General features: G+C 43.8%; 1 protein-coding gene across 28 annotated transcripts in view; it reads left to right on the top strand.

The window, feature by feature from the left end:
* Nucleotides 1-23,661, top strand: part of MAP2 (microtubule associated protein 2) — a 221,824-nt gene that overhangs the window by 193,672 nt on the left and 4,491 nt on the right. For all 28 annotated transcript variants that reach the window (XM_027752087.2, XM_039381320.1, XM_039381318.1 and 25 more), the window contains 4 exons: nt 4,726-4,879; nt 7,037-7,380; nt 22,634-22,715; nt 23,207-23,319. In XM_027752087.2, coding sequence (XP_027607888.2) covers nt 4,726-4,879; nt 7,037-7,380; nt 22,634-22,715; nt 23,207-23,319 — 693 coding nt within the window. The remainder of the gene's footprint in view (nt 1-4,725; nt 4,880-7,036; nt 7,381-22,633; nt 22,716-23,206; nt 23,320-23,661) is intronic.

The following is a 23,661-nucleotide window of genomic DNA, read 5'->3' as shown; positions in this document are numbered from 1 at the left end:
GCAAATATTCTTTCTGTGACACTGACACATGCTAATTCACATCTGCAACACAGCAATACTTTGTCATTGTCAGCCATCATTAACAATTAAGAAGTTCCTTACAATTCCTCTAAATTTCCTAATATACTTCCTAATATATTCCATGGCTGATTTGTTTCATCTGTTAAACCAGATTGTCAGTTCTTTGGGGAACAAAAAGCTCTGTCACATGAAGTGCTCCACACTATTTATGAATTGCACAAAACTGTTAGTGCTGAGAGCAGCATAACTGAGTGGAGGCTTTGGAGGAGCCATGGTTTTTCAGGTCTGACCCATTTCAGACCCATAACTGGGGAACTGTTAGAGCTTCTTTACAAGTTCAGTGAGAAATACCTGGGCAGGTTTCTGGGCTGAGTCAACAGTATGTTTCATCACGGTCTTTTCTTGGGGGATGATCAACACACAAGAGAGTCAATACTTGAGCAATTTTCAGTGCTCGTGGAGTGCTCTAAGTATAAGCACTGCAAAATCATTCTGTGCAATTATTGTTCTATACACCTTTCGTTTTTCTGCCCTCTGTGTTCTAGCAAAGATTAGAAGTCTGTCCCCTGCTTACCTGCTCTCCTTGCTGCCTCACCTCTCTGATTGCCACATGCACACAACTCTTGGACATTTTCTCTTCTGTGCCTTGTCTTTGTCTCTGCTTTTATAAAGATCTGTCCCTTTTTTTTGTTGCTCTTTTTTCTTTGGGATTTTCAGCTTTTATGTCCTTCAACTGCAGCCTTTTCCTCTCCACTGGTAATGTTAGATCATCCAACCCAGTCAATTTTGTTGTCCATGTTCAGACTGCAGTTTACACACTGCTTTGCAGAACAAGTTCAGGGAAGGCTGAGCAGTTCCATCTGCTGGAAGGAGCTGTGTACCTGCAGTTCACAGCAAGATGATGAGAACACCTGTCATGTGTTAGGAACACCTCTGAAATAAAGTGAGAGTTCTGCATCCCCACTTCAGCAATCCACGAGTTTCAGTCAGGGTCACATAGATCTTTTTGGGCAGCTGGCCCTTCCAGCAGAGGTCAAAGGTAATGTGTTGCTAACAGAGAAGCAGAGTTTTCTGGGCAAAGCACAGGCAGGGACTGAGACATGGTTTCTTTGCTTGTTCTGCCGTCTTTGAGCATGTTACTTAGGTCTGGTTAGGCCAGATTCTGCCACTATTACTGATGCTAAAAAGTGCCTTGCTCCCCAAATAACATGAGGGGGATCTGGACTGTGATAGTCTCGGAGCAGTGCACTAACTCAAGGTCATGCCTTTTCCCCAGCTGTTCCACTGGCAGATCTCAGTGTCATCCATCTTTAGCATGCCCATTAGATCCAGGTATTCACAGAGAACACTGTGCCATGTGAGTGAAAAGGATGATGTCTCTGCACTGGGACTAAAATCTTAGTCTGTAAGAGTTTTCTCTTACAGAATGTTTTCCTCTTGTTATAGGGGAAACATTTTGCATGATCCACAAATTGAAAAAGGCAGAAACCACTGAATGAACACTTGGACCTCAGACTGTGCATGCTTAGTTACATCTCAAGTTAAGAAAGCCAACTGAAAAGTGTTCACAGAATGTCTGCTTCTTGGGACCACCCACCCACCTGCTCCCACAGAGTTTCAGCATAATAAACACCTTAGTGGGTTTGTAAATTGGGCCCAGAGTTTCACAGGTGGATGAGACCCATAAAGTGAACTATGACAAACCAGTCGAAGTCCAGAGAAGCCTTTGATGTGACAGGAACACATATTCCACAGTTTCTGTGTAAAATAATTATTCACTGGTTTTTCAGAGGCATAAATATGTCGCAAAACTCATTCTAGGAATACATTCTTGATAGTAAAGTACTTCCATCCTTTGAACTAATTCCTTGTCTTGCTACTTGATATGGATGATGGCATCCAGTAGAACTCCTCTCAGCTGTGTTGTAGGACTGGAAATGTTTGTTAGGCAGTTCTGCAACTCTTAATCATGTGGGTGATGTCATGGATGACATTCAGCACACTAGTCTCAGTTTTACATAGGTTGGGTATGCAGCTTAAGCCAGCGGCCTGTCAGGGCTGGACTGCCCATTCTTTTCTCATTTTCTAATAAAGAGCAACTCATACACTTTTTCTGATAGTTGAGAAAGTCTAGGGGATGAACTTAGATCAAATGCCAAGTTTTCTGTGGCTCAAATTCCATACTAGTCCCAGAATGACTTGCTCATTGGGATTGTTCATATGTGTAATTTCATGTTAGTATGACTACAGAGAGAATCAGGACTACCAAGGTAACACCCTAGCAGTTGTTCTTTGTAGTATCTGTGGAAGAGAAAAAAGTGTTGCTTAAGCAAGTAGTCCTATTCTATTTCAAGGAAATTCCTATTTGTAATGCAGTTAGGTGCTCCTAATTGTCAACAAAGATTTTTCTATCTATCCTGTTGGATTTTAATTGTTCTTTCAACGGGACGTTGTTTTCCAGAAACAAACAAGTATCTGTTCACAAGGACATATCATGTCAGCTTTTCAACCACATGCAGGTTTCCTTATCCCAGCACCCCACACTGTCAATATAGATTTATGAATTTCTGTGGATGACACCAAATGCACAGAATGCAGTATCTGAAGTGCAGTAGGGATTTTGTCTGTACACAGTGGCACAAGAAGCAATACTGTCTTGTCCTCTTGCTGTTGTGGGAATATAACTGTTACCACTTTACTTTTAAGATTCCCACTGTTTTATTCTTGATTGTAACCTGGAGGGATATATTTCAAATGCACAACTTTAAAGGACTGGGATCTCTTGGTGCTCCTGGAGCTTTGCACTTGTTTCTAATGCAGCCAACCAGCAGTTGTACCAGTTAAATGTCACTCCTGGCACCAGCTTTGTTCTATTAACACAAGACCAAAATAGCATGTGGAGAAAAAGGCACTTCCTCAAGTCAGTGACTCAGACCCAGATGGTTTCAGTCAAACAACACAAACCTGAAAATTCCATGCAAGTCAGATCTGCGCAGACACATTACCAGACACAGGAAAAGTATTAATTCATAGCTCGGCTTTTTATTTTTGGTCCATGTTGTGTGCATTTCCCTTTTGTTTAGCTTCATGTTGTGTTTTCTTTTGTTTGTTTTCTCATGACTAGACTGCTTCTTTGTCAAAGATTCCTGCCTCAAAGTCTAGAGCAAAGTCATTGCTTCCTCCAAGACCCAGCTCAGCTTGCTCATTAACCACTAAAAGGGCCACTATTCTCGATACAGACAGTTACTATGTTCAGCCCTCCTCAGCAGGCCCAAGAGACCCAAAAACAGATGCTAAGGTAAGGTTAGCAGAGTTTGGAGAGAGAGGTCGGAGATTGTAGGTAAACTCCATGGATCATATTTTCTACCCACTGAATTTGAGTAATTCTTTGTGAAGCTTACGTGGGATTACTTACATCCAGTGGCAGGAAAACTGATTATCAGGCTACAAGACCTGTACTAGAAAATGGATAAAAACGAAGGAGATTCATCAGAGGAAACAGAAGTGCCAAAAGTTATAACTAGAAAGACGTATCTTCTTTCTGTGGATGATATGGATGCTGCTTTATTGACTGCTAAGAAGTTACACCCGTTTTCATGTGAGTAAGTGGTAAAGAACAGCAGGACTGATTTGCCTTCCGAGTTTAAAAAAAAATGTAATTTTCAACCAATTAATATTCTTTGAAATCTAATTAAGTCCCCAGTGTAGGAGGGAACAGTTCTAATCACCAGCAATAAGGGCAGAATCCAAATGCTCTAGGAATCAAATTTAGTCAATGCATAGGACTTTGTTGAAGAAGTTGCAGGATAAGTTTAATAACATGTTTGGCAGTCCATCACACCTTCCCTGTGCTTACATTTCACTTGTGTTTGAAATCTACATTATGCTGATTGACTATCCCCATTTAAAAAGTGTTTTCACTGTTGACTTCCATTTTCTTTGTAATACGGTGCTTGCTGTGTCTTTTACTGATTGGGATCATCATCATTTGTTTTTGGGAAGAATATCTGCTTATGCAAGATTGTCTTTGGCTGCCCACCCCCTAAGTTCAAAAATATTCTAATATACATGTCCATTGCTCTAATGGTAAAGAGAGGTTTACTTTGCCATGGTAAAGAGAAGGTATGCACTGATTTCAAAAAGTAATAATTTTAGTACAGAAGGAAATAAAACACTAGGATTGATAATGCTGCACCAAAAAAAAAAAAGTGTAGCTAAAAATTTTTCTCCATAAAAAACTTACAAGTTAGTGTTAGTGTTCAAAAATGAAAAAATCACACAACACCCAACAAGCTACCGTGGGGGGTATTCTGGGCACACATAGTGCAGTTACTTTGCAGGTAAACTCACATAGGAATTTCACACTTGAGCTTAAGAGAATTCTTTTACTTTGAACTTGAATTTGCATTAAAAGCAAACCTTTTTAAGAGCCCAGTGTGGAATCCATCCATATTTAGATCCAGGAGTATCCATTTGTGTCTTGGGTAGCTCAGAAATGGCTGTCAGGTGTTTCCATGCAGTAAAGAAGCACCAAGGAGCAAAGCAGAGCATGGAAGGGGACTGGGTCCCCACAGGTTCCTGTGTGAGGAGTAAACTGAGCCCATAGGCTGAGGTTTAGCTCTCTGTATATAGACTGAGAGAAATCACAGCCCACAGAGTGAGTTTTGAAAATTAAACCTCCCTTTTCTATTTTACTGCTATCAGGATGGAGTAAGCAAGAGTCCCGAGAAGCGTTCCTCTCTACCGAGACCTTCCTCTATCCTTCCTCCTCGACGAGGTGCATCAGGAGACCGAGACAGAGAGGAGAACTCTCTCTCCCTCACAGCTTCTCTCTCCTCTTCAGTACGACGGACCACCCGTATGTTTTTTTGCATATTAACCTTCTCCTCCTGTTGCGGGTGTCTCCGCCATTGTTACATTTGTCACGTTGCCATAGCAGGATGTGTGCCTACCTTTGACACTGAGGGGTAGGTCTAGGGTGTGCTGTTGGAAATCAGAGCCCCACAGGCTGGTTTTGTTCAGATACCAAGTGCCTGAAACTGGGGACGGGATGCACCTGCAATGCCCAGAGCCAGGACTGCTGCCCAGACTAGTAGAAGATGCCTTTGCAACGAGCACAGAGCTGGGTGCAGTATTTAACATGCAGCATTTACAAACAGCAGCAAGAAGTAATGAGTCAAAACTGAAGAAGGCAACACAGAATGTTCTGAGGGATCTTGGAAAAGTGAACGTGATAGTTACAGTCATTAGTTTGCTGTTTCCCAGTAGTTACCTTCCTGTACTCTCATCCTAGGATGAAATCTCTGCTGAGAATTGAATGTTAGCTAGTGGAGTGACTCACTGGCAGGAGCTGGGATAGTGAACCAGCTAGGTCCTTTTATGAGGACCAAAGATACCAGATCACAAGTGAAAAGGAATTACAGGTCAAAGAGAATTTTACCAAAACCCCCAGAATTTTCAGCTAGATTTGCATTCAGCCCAGGCCTCAGAACTCACATGTGGCTTCCTGCTTTCCAATAAGAATTCCTCTGTTTTCTGTCTTTAGAAACCAGTTCAACCCTTTTTAATACAGCTTAAGGGAAGTAGATTATTAAATTCTTCAAAAAAAAGTCCTTTGAAATTCCTGTGTGATGCTCCAAGAGTAAAACAGAGACCCTTTGTAAGCACAGTGCCCCCCAGCTGCCACAGCAGCCCATTCTTCTGACTGAGAGTGAGGGGCCATTGAGTATTTGCCAATGTAGTAAAGGGCTGAGGAAAGAAAAATAAATGTACCAAAGCTGCAAGGAGGTGGGGAAAAAAATTAATTCCCCGTCTGTCTCAGTTAGTGTAGTGAGAGGCTTTAGAGTTGGTTTGGAAAAAAATGTTCAGGGAAACTGGAGCTGAGGGAAGTATGTTCAGTGTATCTAATGAATAGTGTAGAGCAAAGAGTGTCCCCAGACCCCAGGGGCAGCAGTGTGTTAGGTTTGGGCCACCATCATTGTATAAACAGAACGGTTAGAAAATACTTTAAATAAGAATTTGCTTAGTCCCACTGGATGCTTTAGAGAGGCCCAGTGGATGTATAATTCCTGCACATCTTAAGGTGAAATATAACATGCTCCCATTTGGCGTTGAGGTTCCCAGGCCTGAGGGATTGCTCTGGTCCTTCTCTCCCTCAGTATTCTCAGCGAAGCTTTACTTTAAGCAGCACATGGAGATATCTCAGCTTCTGTTTATTTATATTTGAGAGTTAGGAGCAGAGCTGGCTGCAGAAAGCACAACTAAACTGATCCTTCTACTCAGTGAAAAGAACTGGCAATGCCATAAACACTGAATGAAGCTGCTACAAAATGATATAGTTGTTTGGGGTTTTTTGACTTGCATGCAGATGTATCTAGAATCTAATTTTATAAAGGTTGCCTCCTGTAATGGCTTTCTTTCACTGCACTAATGAAAACCAGCGACTGAATAGAAAGACATCTGCCTATCCACACAGCAGAGCCATGGCTTGTGCTCAGCTGAATGCCCACCCAGGGCTCAGCTGCAGATTACCAGCAGTGGCATGTGACCAGCAGCAGCCAGGCACTCAGAGCCTTTAGTTCCAGGAATACCATCAGAATTTTTCCCACTTTCTCTTTTAATGCCCAAATCCACTGAAATTGGTGACAGCATTCTCACTGGCTAGTCAGGTTGTTGATCGGATCAAGTCCCAAAGGTTAGATTCCAAGGGTGCTTCTTATCCTTTCCCCAAAATGGAAGTGTGATGTTGTGCCTCATTTAGCAAGCTTTGCAGGAAGCATAGGTGTTGTGGGAAGCAGCTATGTTACAGAATGGAGAGCTCAGTCACTGTGTGTGGGCAATGGCTCAACCTCTCAAGGCAGGGTAACTCCTGGCAGGTTGATTAGCAAAGGAAGGCACAGAGACAGACATACAGGCTGCTGTTCTTGCTTGGCACACAGGAACGATCTTGGGAGTACAAAGGGAAGAAGAGATGTATTTCTGTGCCCCTAATGCTGTTTTTCTTTCTTTCATGTAGGATCAGAGCCAATTCGTAGCAGAACAGGAAAAAGTGGAACTTCTACCCCCACTACTCCTGGCTCCACTGCCATCACTCCAGGGACACCACCAAGCTATGCCTCCCGTACCCCAGGCACCCCAGGGACACCCAGCTACTCCAGAACCCCCCACACTCCTGGGACCCCCAAATCTGCAATACTGGTACCTACTGAGAAAAAAGTTGCCATAATTCGCACTCCTCCTAAATCTCCAGCCACTCCAAAGCAGCTACGAGTTATTAACCAGCCTCTACCTGACCTCAAGAATGTCAGGTCCAAAATTGGATCAACGGATAATATCAAATACCAGCCTAAAGGAGGGCAGGTATGGATTCCACTCATTATGTTCATCCATGTGCAGATAATCTTATGTGTGCAATTCTGGGAGAGCCATTTTGAGTCACCTTGCAAAGCTGCTTCTGTTGTCCATATGCCTTGATTGTTTAGGTAATGTTAAATGGCATGGACAAGGGCAATCTTCAGAAAGCATTTTGGGACCTGAAAACTAACAGTGCCTCATTGAGATCAGCTGAAAAAAATTCAAACAAGAGTTTGCACTCCATGCCATGGATACATTTCAGCCTGAGTCTCTGCAGTTGCTGCTTACTTAGTCTTCCCCAGTACCAGCAAATAAAAGAGACTTGGTTTAATTTAAGCGAGTTGAAAAGCAACCCAGATAGATGTGAGCAGGATCACATAGCACCATTGCTCTTTACTGTGCCATTTTATATGGCATGTGCATTGTGTTGAAGTTAAGGAGGGTTGCAGCCTCCAACCTGGTAAATCCACCCCAAGTTAAAGATGGTGGAAGGAGGCAGACTTAACTGTTCTTCTTGCTGCAGGGTTTGAATAAGCAGGAATAGGGCTTAAACTGTATAAACTAGAGGGTGTTTATAAGAAAACTGTACACATAAGAATGTGTAATAAGACAGATCAGGATTTTCTTTTCTCACCTTCTGAAAGAACAAGAATTCTGTGACATCTTGATGTGATTAAAGCTGAAAAAAAGAGGTAATTTCGTACCTTGCAGTCGTGCAATGAAGCACATTGTCCTGAGGATTGCTTTCAGCTAAAGACTGAACATGTGTGTGGTGGCAAAATCCAAGGATCTCAGAATGCTTTGGGTTGGAGGTGACTTTGATGCCAATTTTGCCCCCAAAAAGGCACAGAGAACTGCTCAGAGACAAGAGTTAGTCTTTAAGCAGCGAGGTATATTTATTAGGCAACGTTGGAGAGCAGCCAGCTCGCGCTGGACAAACTGCTCTGTGTCTCCAGTGAATTTACAGGTGATTGCAACATGTTCACATACATATTCATATAATTGCAACATCTAATTAGAATATTCATAATAGGGGGAGTCTAGGTGGAGTCAGGGGCGTAGTCTTCAATTTGGGGAGAATTCAGGAGGGTCGTTCCTGTTTCTTCATCCCCTGGGGGTCGTATTTACTCCTCTTCCTCGGCTGAACTTTTCAACTTTCTGATTTTGGCAGACTTCATGGTGAATTTTGCAAGATTCTTGGACTCCAGCCCCACTTTGCCCCCTTATCTTACTTAGGTTGGGTGTGTGTGCATTCTTTCAGTGTACAGTACCACCTAATCTCTATCTCTGGGTTCTGGCAGTGCATCTTAGCTAAGTATTGGCAAAGTTCTTTGTGCTCTTGTTTATACTTATATTCCTATATTCTACTTATATTCCTTTATTCTACTTAGTAAACCTGTATTCTGACTTATATTCTGATTTTAACTCTCTACCTGCTTTCTAGGCTTTGTCTGGCTTCAACTTTAAAGATCATCTAGTTCCAACTCCCTCCCATGTGGCCTTGAACACTTGAGGAATTGGGCATACACCACTTCTCTGGGTAGCCTGTGCCAGTAGTGCCTCACCACTGTCACCATCAAGAATTTCTTCCTAATATCCAATCTAATCCTGCCCTCTGTCATTTTGAAGCCATTCCCCCTTGTCTTATCACTCCACACCCTTGTCCAAACTTCCTCTCCAGCTCTTTTGTTGCCCCTTAAGGCAGTGGAAGGGGCTCTAAGGCCTCCCTGGAGCCTTCTTTTCTCCAGGTTGTTCTCCAGGCTGAACAACCCCAGATCTCTCAGCCTGTCTTTGGTAGCAGAGGTGCTTCAACTCTTGGAGCATCTTCATGGCTCTCCTCTGTACTCATTTCAACAGGTCCATGTTCTTCCTGTGCTGGGAAGAGAGCTGGATGCAGCACTGTAGGTGGGGTCTCACAAGAGCGGAGTAGAGGGGTGGAGTTTCCTCTCTCGACCTGTGGGTCACTCTTCTTTTGATGCAGTCCATGACACAACTGGTTTCTGGGCTGTGCATGCACACAGCCAGGGCATGTCCAGCTCTCATCCACCAGCATCCCCAAGTCCTTGTTGGCAGGGACTCAGTCCATTCTCTGCCCAACCTGTATTTGTGCTTGGGATTATCCCGACCCTGGAGCAGGACCTTGAACCTGGCCTTGCTGAAATCCTGTTACTACAGACAGAACTTGCCAAACTTTGGAAAGGGTAGTAAAGATATAGGCTTTTAACTAACCAGAAGCTTTTGGAGACTGAGGGAAGATCAGAGAGGGAGCACCATAAATCTTCCTGAGGTATGATGCTTATACCTTCTTCTGAAGAGTCTGTGCTTGATGCCCTGCCAAGCAGAGCTATAGCCAGAGCTGGAATAGTCTTCCCTCATTTTTGGGCAATGCAGAAGTGCTAACACAGATGGCATTAAAAGCCAAAATCATGCCCAAGCAATTTGTCTTTCTATTTGGAAGGACTGTTACTCTGGCTTACAGGATGAAGAAATGCATTCTATTAATATTTAAAGATTTCTGAACCCAAATATATAACGTGAAAGAAATCCTGTTTTATTTAGAAACAAAGAGGCTGAATGAGGAAAGAGACTTAGCAACAGCTTACCAACATTTATGCTAAAAATATGGGCAACTGAGTCTTGTGGATGTGTTGATGTATTTTTTGTAAGGAATACCTGTGTATTTCATATTGATTCTGGACAGAACCCTATGACAAAAACACCTGGAACCCTCAGCTCCCTTTTACTTCCCTAGGATTGCTGAGTGAGAGCAGTGGCAATGTGAGTGCTGTATGAAAAGTTCACTTCTCAGGCTCCTCTAGGGACAGGACATCAGGGTGAATAACATGCTCCCCATTCAGCTGTCCTGGAAACGAGACATTCCAGAAGCTGGGTTGCACAGTGTTTCCTATATTGCATGAGTTTGGGAATTCATAGTGAAACTTAGAGAACAGTGAGGTTTGCCTAATGCTGTCTCAAAAAAAATAATAAATTGGATAAAAGTTAACATTGCAGCCTTGTGCCTGCTGCAGGTCTTCCAGAGAAGAACAGGCTTGTCTTTTAAACAGTAAGGTATCTCTTAGGCGTTGATCCTGTTTTCATGGTAAATTAACACATTCAGTGCTTTCAAGGATTTGGACAGTAGCCAGTTACTCATAAAATCAAGAAGATAATGCCTTAGCAAAGGTGTTCTGCCTGTATTTTGACAGGTGTCGGTGTAATTATTTTGTATGGGAGCTCCTCTCCTGTTTGACATATTGTGTAGCAGATGGTCACAGTGCAGGGGCTCCAGGAACACAAGTGCAGACTGAGCTTCTGGATTAGCATTCCTGATAACAGGCCCAGCTGCTGGACATGGGGCCAAAACCAGCACCGTGGTAGTCTGTCCTCCTCCTCCCTGGTACTCTCTCTGGACAGTAACAACTGTACAAGACCAGGGAGCCACAGCAGATTGTATTTCTTTGTTCACACCGTGCCTAGACAGCTACATTTCCTTAGCAGTTCTAAAGAATTGCACAGTGTTTGCTCGGCAGTGAAGGATGGCACAGCAGCTGGCACTTCTCTCCTGCAGGCATCACGGGGGACTCTCTCTGGACAGTAACAACTGTACAAGACCAGGGAGCCACAGCAGATTGTATTTCTTTGTTCACACCGTGCCTAGACAGCTACATTTCCTTAGCAGTTCTAAAGAATTGCACAGTGTTTGCTCGGCAGTGAAGGATGGCACAGCAGCTGGCACTTCTCTCCTGCAGGCATCACGGGGGATATCTCCTGAGTGGACACAGTGTCTCTGAAGTTAAAGCATTTTTTAGTTCCAGTGGTATGTGGCCACTGAGCCGTGGGTTGGGCAAAGAGAGACCCACTGAGTTTTTCCTTTATGTCTCATTTATGCCATAGTTGCTCAGTCTAGACAAGAGGTTTTAGGATAATTCTTCTCTGGTTTCTGCAGTTGGATTTTATAGGGTCTGTGAGAGGAACACATGAAAGCTAATTTCATTTCCTTGTGTCTGCTTCTTTAACGTCCGGTAGCAAATATTGCCCTGGCTGAAATGAGCTGTTCTTGGCTATCTGCTTTTAGTGTTGATACATGAAAAAAACAAAAAGCTGCTTTATAACCTGGACTGGAATTGCTGATAGCAACAACCACAGGAAAAACAAGCAGACAAAAAGCCAGCATATATCTAGACAAGTTAAGTACATAAACATGACATGTAAATCACTAAAGAAATACAGATATGCAGCCCAGAAATGTCATTTGGAGACAGACTATTGTTTTAGCAGAGGCATATCTGAACCTGGCACAAGGGCTTTTCTTAACTTTGAGCTGTCCTAGAGAAAGCTGCACTCTGAAACCTCCAGAGGCTGAGGTGCCGAACTGAAGAAGCAGGGGATTTTTGAATGCTAAATAAATCAAGAACTGCAGTGCTTCAGCCTTGAATTTCATCGAAAGCTTGTTAGACAGACTGATTTTACTTCAGCTCTGACTTGTCGGCCATAGAAACAAAAGGTGAGCAATTGTTCCACCTGACAGGGGTGGGGGGGGTTGGTAGTATGAAGCGCATGCTTCTAGGGGAAGAAGCAAGCTAACTCTGCACTGCATTAAGCTCCTACTAGGAATAGATGGCTTGAGATGTGTTTAATTGGTATTCTGCAGTCTGGAGAAGTGAGGGCTTCTCTGCTCTGTGATGCAGCCAGTAGGTGGTTGTCTGGTTTTCTCTTCACAGTAGAGTATGGTGAAATGTATAATTCTTGGCAGAGCTCAGAGGCGACTTGCTCATGGGTATGTCTGCTGGGCTTCAGATGGATTTTCACACTGCATCAGCTGTGGAGGAAATGCTGTGCTTTCAAAAGTAACCCATTTGCATCTGTTATTTCTCAGACAGCCCAAGGGAAGCATGGGGGAAGGGGCTGGAAATCCGTTTCAGATGTCAGGACTGGTTGGGGTTCATTTTTTTGGTTCAGATATTTTTCTCTTTTTGAAATTCTGTCTATGAATGGGGTTTGAACCGTATTGGAATACAAAATTCCACTAATTGAGTCTTTTCATTATTGACAAGTATTTATAAAGCATCATAGGCCATCAACTGAAGATAAAGCCAACCTAGATTTGTTTTAATTTACTCATAAAATACATATGTAAAATCTTAGCCATGGGCAAGAGCTTCAGTGGATGAGAAGCAGCAGAGCTTTATCAAAGTGAATGGAGCTGTACAGAGTATGTCATGCATAACCTTTAAAATATCACTAGCTACAGTGACAGCCAGGAACTCTTTAAGAAGTAAGATGAGACATAGAAAAATGAAATACCTGAGCCATGTTGAAGAATTAAGTGTTCCCTGAAGGTTTTTAGGAAGATTAAGAACTTCACCATCTTCTCTGAACTGTAGAGAACAAAGTGCAATTAGTCATGGGTCAAAAAGTTTGAACAACTACCAAACACTGTTCATTAGACCCTATTCAATAGACCCTTTTCAGAAGCCACAAGAATTCCGGGAAGGAGAACAGGCATCTGCGTAAGATGATAAAAAAGACTGGCACGGGGAAGATATCTCGGAGCTGGGCAGAGAGTGAGGTTTGGATGGGTATCTGTTGTAGTCTTTGCACAATTTTTTGTTAGCTTCAAAATCAGTTTGGATGGCAGGAGAGTTTCCCCCCCCAAAACCTCCTCACACCCCCATCACCACAATTTACAACCCAGTCTGGAGAGAACAGTAGACTTCTTGCGTGTTCCTTGCCTCAGCAACAGCCTACCAGGATGTAGAGTCAGTGCAGGGACAGTGCTTTCCAGGATTTGGACAGTAGCCAGGATTTGGACAGTTCTGGGGCACCAGAACTGAGCATCTCCTGAAGAAATGCAACTCAGAACTCAGTAATTTCCTCTTGAGGTGGCATCTTATAAATGCTCCTCCTCCTGTTTTGTGTGTCTTTGCGCCACGTTATGATCACTGATGACTGCCCAAAAATTAATCTGAGCGTCTAGGTTGCATACTCTTGGTGCACTGGCTGGTGAAGTGTCCTGAAAGATGGTGGAGAATAAGGCCTAGCAAAAAGTGCAGTCTCAGTTGTTGCTGGGTTCCTTCTCCCATCTCCTTCTGGCACAATCATGTGGGTTTTTTCCAGTCCATTATGATTTTTGAGGCATAGTTGAGCCAAAACCATTTTGGCCCGAGTTAAGAGAATGTCCCTGAGAGGGCCAAGCTCGGTGCCTTCCCCAACCAGAGGCACAGGAGGCAGATGTACAGAGAGGTGTGGACAATATGTAACATGGCTGTTGTTATGGTAGCTAGTGAGAGACTGGGGGGAAATTGTTTCCACCCTGTTGGCTGTACTTACTGGAATAAGTTTGTGCATTTGTTAAGTCAGCAATTCAAAATTGTAAAATAAATTTATCTCTGTCAGTCTGGGTTTTTTTTTCCTTTGCACATTCCCAGTTTTGGGGATTTGCAAGACATTTGAAGGAATTTATTCTGGACTGAAAATTAGACACTGATTCATATCTTGTTAATTGCAGATCTACAAATGCCAAGAGAAGTTACGAGTTTCAGGTACACCTTCGAAACTCTGTCACAGCTTATAACCTTAATCTTCAAGTTTTCAAATTTTAGAATTTTGGCTGATAATTGTATATTGGACAGCAATAACATCTTGCAGCTCCTGTGTTCAGACTGCACTCATTTAATGGAAGGGTTGCCTGAGTACAGTCTGTATAGTTAAGCCTTGAATTATTCTGGATAAAAACCTAGATCTTCTTCCTGACTTATATTTTAGAAAAACGAAGCAATCGCTGCCAGGCTTTAGGAGGTTTCAGATCTGACATTCAGTTGGCAACAGCCACAGAGAACATCACTGCTCTGCCTCAACCATCTGTAAAACGTGCATCATGCCCTTGAGGGCAAACTGTGAACCACAGTCAAGGAGGGCCACGAGCAGTCTTGTACGGCTCTTGTCACTAACAAAGCTTCCACTGACTGCAGGAGCCGCAAAGCTGATGCTTCTCCCTCTTTTGAAAGCAGTTAGGAGCAGTGCCCTGATTGCTGCCGGTCAGATGAGGTGTGTTCAGTCTGTCCAGCTAGAACTGAAGGTACCACTTCCTGGACAATTCAGTATCTTTCCACCAACTACATTTGGCATCTTAAGCAACCAGTTTCAACTCTTAGCTGGCTCATCTTAGAAGAGTCAAATCTTAGCTGTGACATACCATGGATCGTTGTTCTCTCATTAATAACAAGGGGAGAAGCTGTATTTTTTTCCTAGAGTAAATGGAAATTACCAGGATATAAATTCCTGTGAAAATCTGAGGCATCCCAGCAGCAAGCTCAGCAAAGGAGGCATTTTCAGCTGAGCTCTAACTAGTCTAGATTTGAGAAATAAAACGAGGAAGGTTGTTCTTTTGGAAAAACATGTTCAGGCATAGCGTAATCTGGATCAGAGCTGTTTCATCATATAATAGTGTTACTGTTCTGTCTTGCATAGAAAGGTGAGAAGAAGTTTGTTTTGTTAGATGGGAAAGGGCAGGAAAGAAAAGGATGGAAACCTTGGTTTTTATATTAGAAATTTGGATTTGAACAATAAGAAGAGATGCTAAGGGACATATCTGCTGAGCGTTAGGAAAGCCAGCCTGCATGAAGGATGATTGCAAGATATTTTTGAACTTGAACTGAACAACCTAATTGTCTCCATTAGTCTGAAGCAAAGAAATACCAGACATAGTGACTCAAAACTCATCCCTTCTCAAAGATAAGGAAACTGATTTGAAAGCCGTGCTACCTAATGCTCAGCAGTTGATATTTGAAGCTATTAGTACTCTTTCCATGAGTAGGGACTGTTGTGTCTAAAATTGAAGTATCAAACTCTGTAGTTTAGCAAAATCTGATGTTTGTTTATTTTTTGTTGAAGGGAATACTAAACCAAGGATCCTCTGTTTTAGCTGAATTAATCTTCTTTTATTTGGTGTGCGGGAATCTTCAGTAATTTTTACCATTCTTTTTATCAGCTCCCCAGCCTTAGTGAGGAGTGAGATTGTTTATTGACTGTAAACTCTTTGGCATGGAAAATGGTCATTTCACTTTATACTTCTCAGCATAATTATGCAAAAGCTTTCAGTGTTTCTCTACAGGCCTTTTCTCCCTTTATTGGTAGGGATGATACATGTAATGTACAGTACATTATTTTGCCTGTGCTATGTCCAGCAGAGCCTTTTATTTTGAATTTCAGTAGCCTATGGGCTGGCAGCCTCACTGGGGTGTGTATCCACAAATTCCAGGAGTGCAAAGGCTGGAAATGATCACGAGCTCTGTCTATAGGTGTGGAAAGTCTGAGGCACAGTCTTCCTCTTCAAGGACTTTGCTCGGCCAATTAAATACTCTTCCCCTCCTTTTCCTCTACCTGTAGCCTCTGCCAGGAGTATGAAGACTGTAGTATCATCTGTCCTTGGCAGCTTACAGATTTGGAAGCACTTGGAACTGCCTCTTGATTCTAATCAGGCTTTAACCCTAACTTCGCTTGCTGTGCGAGACAAATTCTTGTCTCAATCAATCCTTGTGTTAACAGGAGACCAAACACTGAAATAATGTCTAGTTCCTGGGTTACAGCTCTGTCAAATTGCTGTGGTAAATAGAAGGAACCTGCCCTTTTTGATAAGTTACTAGGAGTCTGGGAGCTTTTTGCAGTGTCACAGCTCGACAGCATGTTCAAACAGCAAGTGGAGTCAAGCTAGAGTATTTTTAAATGCTTTAAGCAGAGTGTTTGTGGTAGAGCTTCTCAGAGGCCCTAATTGCAAGGCAGGGAGAACATAAATCATCAGCTTCTTGGAAATTATATTTAGAGCCTGTAATTTCATCAGCATCACAATTTTAGTTCTTCAAATATCTCTGTTTTGGTGTGTACCAATGTAGTATGTCATAGAAGGGAAGCTGTTTATGGATTCTCTGCTCGGATTCCAATAAGTTAGGGGCTTTTCCTTTTGCTGTGAAAAGCAGCTGAACTGAGTGATTCTGGGCAGCAATGGAACATAATTCTTTCTCTTGCATAAGCAGCTTTTAGTCATTGATGTTGTCTTTAGCAGTGAGGCACAACTGAAATAAATACTCTGTGGCATTTCTCTGCCTTCCCCTCAGTGTTTCTACAAATTTCTGCTCATTGTGAACCCACTAGTGCAGTACTGAGAGAGGAGGACCTTGAGCAGGCCCTTGGACTGTCAACTGTTGTATATAGAGACTTTGAACTCCAAATTCACTTTCTGTTAACAGGGGACATATATCTAACTGCGAGATTCACAGGTATTGCCAACCTGTCGTCTTCTTCTCAGGCCAGCCACCTTAACCCAGAAGCATCCTCTCTGGTCTAGTGTAGATGTTGCCCTTGGACCACAGCCCCTGGCTATTACAATTGCCAGCCAGGGCCACTGTATACAGGAAACTAATGAGTTTACCCTGCTGAGTGCAGAGCAAGATATGCCTCATTTAGAGAAACACTTGGTTTCCTCGCAGGCTACCCATAAATGCCCTGCCTTGCCCAGAGCTCTGAGAGGCAGCGTGCAAGCAGCACAGGAGGTGTTGGAACACAGTTCTCGGTCCTGCTGGGGGCTCTCTAGAAGCAGTGTGGGTCAGTGAGGCAATACGGGTTGCACACTGGCACATAGTCTGCCCTGGGCTTCAGTTCTGGACCATTGCTGTGGAGTCATCAGAGGACAGAGTAGGGGGAAGGTCTGTCACCCTTTCAGGGCTCCACACAGAAGCCAGTTTTCTCTTGAGCAATATGGTTTTGTAGAATAAACACAGCATTGCCTGTAAGGCTTTATTTTTCCACTGTGGTTTAATTTCATGCATTTATGACATGCTGAGGAACCTCATCTTGATCTTGATCAAAATACTGACTTCCAGGCCGTGTCCAGCATACCTGTGCAAACCAGGATCAGATCAGAAGAGAATGTACCCATTTCAGACTAGCAGGTCAGAACAAGAGTTATTGTCAGGACATTATCTTGTTGGGATGTGAATGGAAAGCAGTCCTGTTTCTGCCAAAGACTAAAATGTTCCCTTTCCTGAATGAGAGCATGAGCAGGCTTGATCTGTCATTTAACTTGCAGTAAAATTGAAGTGCCTATATGTATATCCCTACCACACCTCCACCCTCACACAAGATGTACATAACATTCAGAACATGGAGACCTTCCCGGTGAGTCGTGTTGATTGTGTTGTCTCTGTTGCAGGCAGCTGCATCATGTAATTCCTTTCATCAAGTGCCATCATAAAAGTTTCCCATTTTCTTGTTGTAGCTCTGTTCCCTTGGGAGGGCAGTTCCAGAGTCTCCCTGCTCTGATAGTTACAAATTTCCCTCCAGATTCCAGCTTAAAATAATTCACAGTCAGTTTACATTCTTTGTTTGCAAGCCAAAGTTTTTCTTTCGCCTAAAGAGTTCCTGTCCTTCCCTGGTACTCTCCCTCTTCTGTTTACAGTCAAATTTCTCAAAAGAAACAAAACTTCTGCAGTCACACTGGCTGGCAGTGTCAGCTCTCCTCAGCAGCTTCGGAACTTGATGGCCACTTTGAACCAGTGCTGGCAAGGGAGCAGTGGTGAGAAACACAGGCAGTCCCTCCGCGCTGAGTGATAGTTGTTGACTGGGTACAAAGTGGAAACTCAGCATAACACTGTCATTGGGGTAAAGGCAGTGATAACTCAGCCCTTCTCCACAGAGACAAACAGTTGGCTGGTTGTGTATTAGCTTCTGTTTGCCCAGTCAGGCAGACCTGGGAGAAAGCTTGGGAGATACTGCTGGCAAGAGGGGATAGGCCTTGCCGAATTATGTAGGATTGAGGAATTAAGCAGTTTAAAAGCCTAATCTACAGGAAGCAAGGCTCCATTCATTTGTAGAACACTTAGAGGGCAGTCATTATTTAAATACGTGCAGGAATATTGATATATTCCAGGAAAGGGAGAAACAGATCATCAGGGAAAACCTGGATCAATGCAGTTCCCCCTTGTGCCAGATGACCAGCACAACACATCCACATCACTCAGCTCACTTCAGCCCTCAGCATAGGACATAAATGATACACAGGTCTCCTGCTTGCCCCGCTGCACAGGGGTATGTTTCATCCACTGAGAGGATAATTGCCACGATTTGTCCTTCATATATCTGCTAGCCAGGTCCATGGGCCACGAGACTCATAAACTGTCAGACTCCTGGGTGCAAATCAACCTTTAGGCACTTGATCAAAGACACCCTCTCAACTTTTCACCTTGCTTTGGTTCCATTTTAAGCTACAGGCCCCCAGTCCACAGTGATGAGGTCTTGTCATGACCCTAAGTCAGCATTTTCAAAGCAAATGCATCCCTGTGGCCATGGCTAAGAGGTGCTGCTGATCCATCGCTGAAAGAGATGTGCTCAGAAAGTGCTGGGAATGCTCTTTGTTTTGCCCAGTTGTGTCTGGCCTGAAGCTCTCTGGGAGCCAGATCTGACTGCACATCAGATGTGTGTTTCTGTCACTGATGTGACATCTGTCTTGTATAGTGGTGGGATACATTTTTTAAACAGTATATTGAGAAAAAGCACAGGCATAAAACTCCACAGGCATTTGCTTTCACGTTTCACTGTACATTGGTTTACTTGGATGGATTTAGCAAATGGGAGGGAGAAAGACATAAGTCAGTTTGCCTCCCGAAAGAGACCTACCAGTTGTGGGGTTTGCTGAGCAGACCATCACGAGTTAAAGCAAGTTTTTGCTTTAAACTAAAAAGTTTAGGTTAAAAAAAAACCTTAACATCCTAATGGTTTGATTTAGTGGTTATGTTGTATGTACGAAGAGGGACTCATGAAAGAGCTTGCTGTGAAGAAGTTCTTCACATTAGCTGCAGAGTGTGATCTGAACATTTCATCTCAGGAGTATACTGAGCTTTAGTCAAAGGTGTACTCCAGGTGCTCTCAGCACCAGAGGATTCAACTTGCTATCTTAAATGTGCCATTATCCCCACTGCAGGGGCCGAAAGCTGCAAAATCCAATATCCCTGTAAGGGAGAAAATAGTCTTTCCCCGGTTTGGAGAGGTGAGGCACAGAGGGGGGTGACTTGCCTCAGATTTATCAGGGAACCTGGGGCAGTTCAGGGACATGAAGCCAGGAAGCAGAAACTGCACAGGGTTCTGCTTCCTCCCACTGACTGCTTTGGCTGTTTTGCACCTGCTTGTGTTCCTGGAGCAGTGAGAAGAAGCTGCAATAAGGAACCCTAGTGTGCCTGTCCCTCTCTGTTATCTCAGTAGTGGTTGGTCACTGTAGGTTTACCTACCTGCAGGTTTACCTGCAGCCAGCAGGAGCGTGCTAAGTAGTATGTCAGTGAAGGCTCCACAAGTGCCATTTAACAAAATGAAGACATAGTGACCCAAATTCTATGGCTTTCTGTACAGGAAAGAGTCTAAATTCATATTGAATATTAATACTTAAAGATAAAAAAATCCAGTGTAACATTTGAGTAAAGATTTCACGTTTAACCCAGAGAAATAATATGCTGCATGGGTGGCACTCTGGTGCAAAAAAGGTAGGGTCAGCCTTGTCCAGAAACACCTTCTCAGACACCTAAAACCCGTAACACTGGTGAGCACAAACCCCTGCCCTTGCTCAGAAATAAATCTGAAAGTGGTGTCAGTCAGGTGTGCAGCCAGTTGTCTCTGCCAGCTAGTAACTGCTCGTCATTCCCAGGGAGTACAGTCATTGGTGGCACCTGAGTTCCACGAGATGGAGGAAGTGCTTTGCCATGGGGTCAAGCATGGGACATCATGGCCTGCCCTTCACAGAGTTGACCTCCAGGCACTGTCATATGCCTGCAGTGCATTTGTGGCTAAGGCAGCATATTAAAAATGTGGGCTTCTGGCATGTGTAAGGGAGGCTGGCACCATCAAGGGAAAAGCAAGGACCTAATCCTGTTACGTGAAGAGGCAAAGAGCACAGGGGAGAAGCACAGTGCTCCTAACACTGCAAAGTTGTTGTGCCCAACTCTATGGCCAGCACCAGAAATCAAGAAGCAGGGATTGCAGCTGTAGGTTTCCTGATGATGTTGTTTTCTGCATTGCCCTTTAGTATATGATGGTAAAGAGAGAGCAGTAGAGAGCTCTGACTTCAGTTTAATTAATTTTGTTGATCCCCTTTCACAGAACATTCTGAGGTCTGTTATATGAATGTAGCTGCTGTTATGGCTATATGGCAGGAGGGTGGAAATACCTCAGGATTTAAACCCATGGCTGAGCTGGCTGGATCTTGGATTTCTGCATCAAATGCTGAGTGTGGGGACAAGGGTTTCTAGCTTCTCCATATGGCCAGTTGAGCAGCAACATTGAATATCACTCAATAGAGCCTAGGACATGCTGTCCTAGGACTGTGCCCAGTCCAGGCAAGCAAGAAGTTCTTTAAACTTTTCAGGGAAAAGCCACCTCTCACATGTCCCAGAATAAAAATTCTCCCATTCGTATTTCACCACCACTTTGTGAGGCATAAAAAGAGCAGCGTAGTGTATTTAGAGATGCTCTGAGAACATACTAAGCATAGAGGTTGTCAAAGTGTACTTTCTCATGTTTCAATACAAGTGTCAGACAGAGTCACAGGAGGAAGCAAAATGACCCTGGCTCCCTCGTCCTGCGCCCCAATTGAGTGTGTGTGTGTGGTATATAGTAAGTTACTTCCAATTCCTTTTAGGTTAGGATTTTAAACAAGAAGATCGATTTTAGCGATATTCAGTCCCGGTGTGGTTCCAGAGATAACATCAAACATTCTGCAGGGGGAGGAAATGTAAGTAGTATGGACACTCTCTCAACAGCCAGTGGTGGTCGCAACAGCCAGACCCCTCTGTTTCCCTTCCTCTGAGCACTATTTTCCTTCTCTCTGCTGTTTCACATGTGAGTCTGGTCAGTCATGTGAGCCTTGGGTATCAGTGGTGGCCTCCTGATCTTTCTCCGCAGAGCACAACACATTTCCAGAATATGGACAGGGAGGGGAAGTCAGAAAATAAGGGTTATCCTCAAATGCCTAAGGGTGCTGACAGTGAAAGTGCAGTGTGAGCCAAAGGTTCAGTGCCTTTCATGGGAGCAGCCCAAGAAAGTAATTTCCAGAAAGAGAGTGCAGCTCTCAGTGAGACTCCAGCCTCTGTGTTGGGTTTCCTCAGCTAACTCTTCAGTTATGTGCATTCAGCAGAGGGGAAGAAGAAAAATAAGGACAAAGAGAGGGGGTGTGACCAGCTAGCGTACTCAGTGCTTACGCCGCAGCATTATTCCAGCGTAACAAACTGAGGTTGCTTGGGGTTTGACCAGACACCCCTTGATTCTAGCAGGCACACTGGAATAGCTTAAGGTGGCTACAACCATCCTGCTGGAAATGATCTCCCCTCAGATGGAAGAGCTGATGGTGTGGGCACATCTGATCCAAACACGTTCAGTACAGCCACCAGTGCTGGCTTAAGTCATTGCCAGTGTTGTGAGCAAACCGGCGGTATTGCAGCCATCCTGCAGCTCCTGCTCTGGCCTGGAGGGGCTGCGACTTCTTGAGGCCTGCCAGCACAGTCGCTGTGGCTGTGGGCCACCTCTGGGAGCTGTCTGGGAGTGCAGCGAGGCAGGAGTGTCGCTCTGTGGCTGTTCCCAAGCTGGGCTCAGTGCCGTGGCGAGGCAGCCGGCAGCAGTGCATGGAGCACCGGGAGGAGGGAGGGTGCAGGTGCCACTGCCTCGCCGAGCAGAGCAGTGCCACTGCTCTCGGATGAGCACCGAGCCAGTGCTGAACACCAGCCTGCTCAGGTACAGCTGCAGGAGGCACATGTGTACCTTCATCAGGCTCCCCAGAGTGCATTGACAGGAAATGCATAACGTATTTAGCTGCAGAAAAATATGAAACAGATGGTGGAGATAAAAACAGTCACCAAAATATCCTGGTTGCCAGGATGCACGTTCAAGAGCAGAAGCAAATGGGATGGGCCCTGCTGCGTGCAGGGCTTTGGAGCACCCACCCTGAGAGGAGTTGGCTCAGAAACATTTTATAAAGAACTCACAAGCTGATCTGCTTTATCCTTCTCTTCATTTTGCTAATAGTAGAGCTTAACCCAGCTGTCATCTCCCTACGTGTGAGGGAAGCTTGCTGTATTAATCCAGGTGTTTCCTCCTTGGTGGCGTGATCTGTTTTCTACTAATCATTTCTCCTTTTCCAGTGGTTTGTAGAGGCTTGGGCTCCTTCTCTGCAGGGCTTGGCTTTTTATTATTTTATTCATTTCTGTAATTTGTGCACTTTTGACAGGTACAAATTGTAACCAAGAAGATTGACTTGAGTCATGTGACTTCCAAGTGTGGCTCACTCAAGAATATTCATCACAAGCCAGGTATTGTAGGAATTTCTTGGTTACGGGACAAAGGGAAAGACCTAATCCTGTTATGCAAAGGAGAAGTCATGGATGATACCACTTTCTTTTACAGTCCAAGAAAAAGTAAATACACTTTGGTAATAAAAATACACGTAACTACTTAACTAAATATATAAAGACATATAGTTATAGAACCAGAGAGGTGTTAAAAAGTAATGCCAAAGGATGCTGCTTTGGCATAATATTGAATACAGACTGAAGTCAGCAAAATACTTAAGCATGTACTTAAATCCCATGGAAATCAGTGGGGCTGCAGTACATGCTTACAATTTGAATGTATGTTGAAGGTTTTATATTTGACTGAACATGGAGAGCGTTATTCTGTGCTTTTCCAAAACCATTAGATCTCAACTAAAAGGGAAGTAACGTGAGTGCACCCACGTGCTTCAAGTCACACTTTCTCCCACACCATTGCAGCCTCTTAATCTGTATTTCCTTTTCCATTGTAGGAGGTGGGCGTGTGAAAATTGAGAGTGTGAAACTGGATTTCAAAGAAAAAGCTCAGGCTAAAGTTGGTTCACTGGAAAATGCCCACCACGTACCTGGTGGTGGTAACGTCAAGGTAAGGGAACAGCCATCAGAGAAAACGCCTCCACTGTGCCCCTGGCCTGGTGAAATCAGAGCTGTGAATTCAGCCATGGCTCTGAATCAAGTAGGAAGCATCTGTCTGTCCTCCTTCAAGCACACTCACATGCCAGTTTGTTCCCTTTGAAATTTGGAATGAACAATCTCGCATCCACATCTAAGCTGACAGTGAGTCTAAAGTCCTGTGGTTTGTGCGCTGGCTTTCCCCCTAAAGATAGTCCTTGCTTGGGACCGTTGGACAGCATAGGTATGATCTGAGATTGGGACTGCTTTGTGAAACAGGAGGAAAATATCTTGAAAGTAAGATCACTCCCACAAA

This window comes from Pipra filicauda, unplaced genomic scaffold, assembly GCF_003945595.2.
Source record: "Pipra filicauda isolate LSUMZ 115617 unplaced genomic scaffold, ASM394559v2 scaffold21_size4447388_pilon, whole genome shotgun sequence".
In the NCBI taxonomy this organism is placed as follows: Eukaryota; Metazoa; Chordata; class Aves; order Passeriformes; family Pipridae; genus Pipra; species Pipra filicauda.
This window is presented reverse-complemented; position numbering and strand designations above follow the sequence as displayed.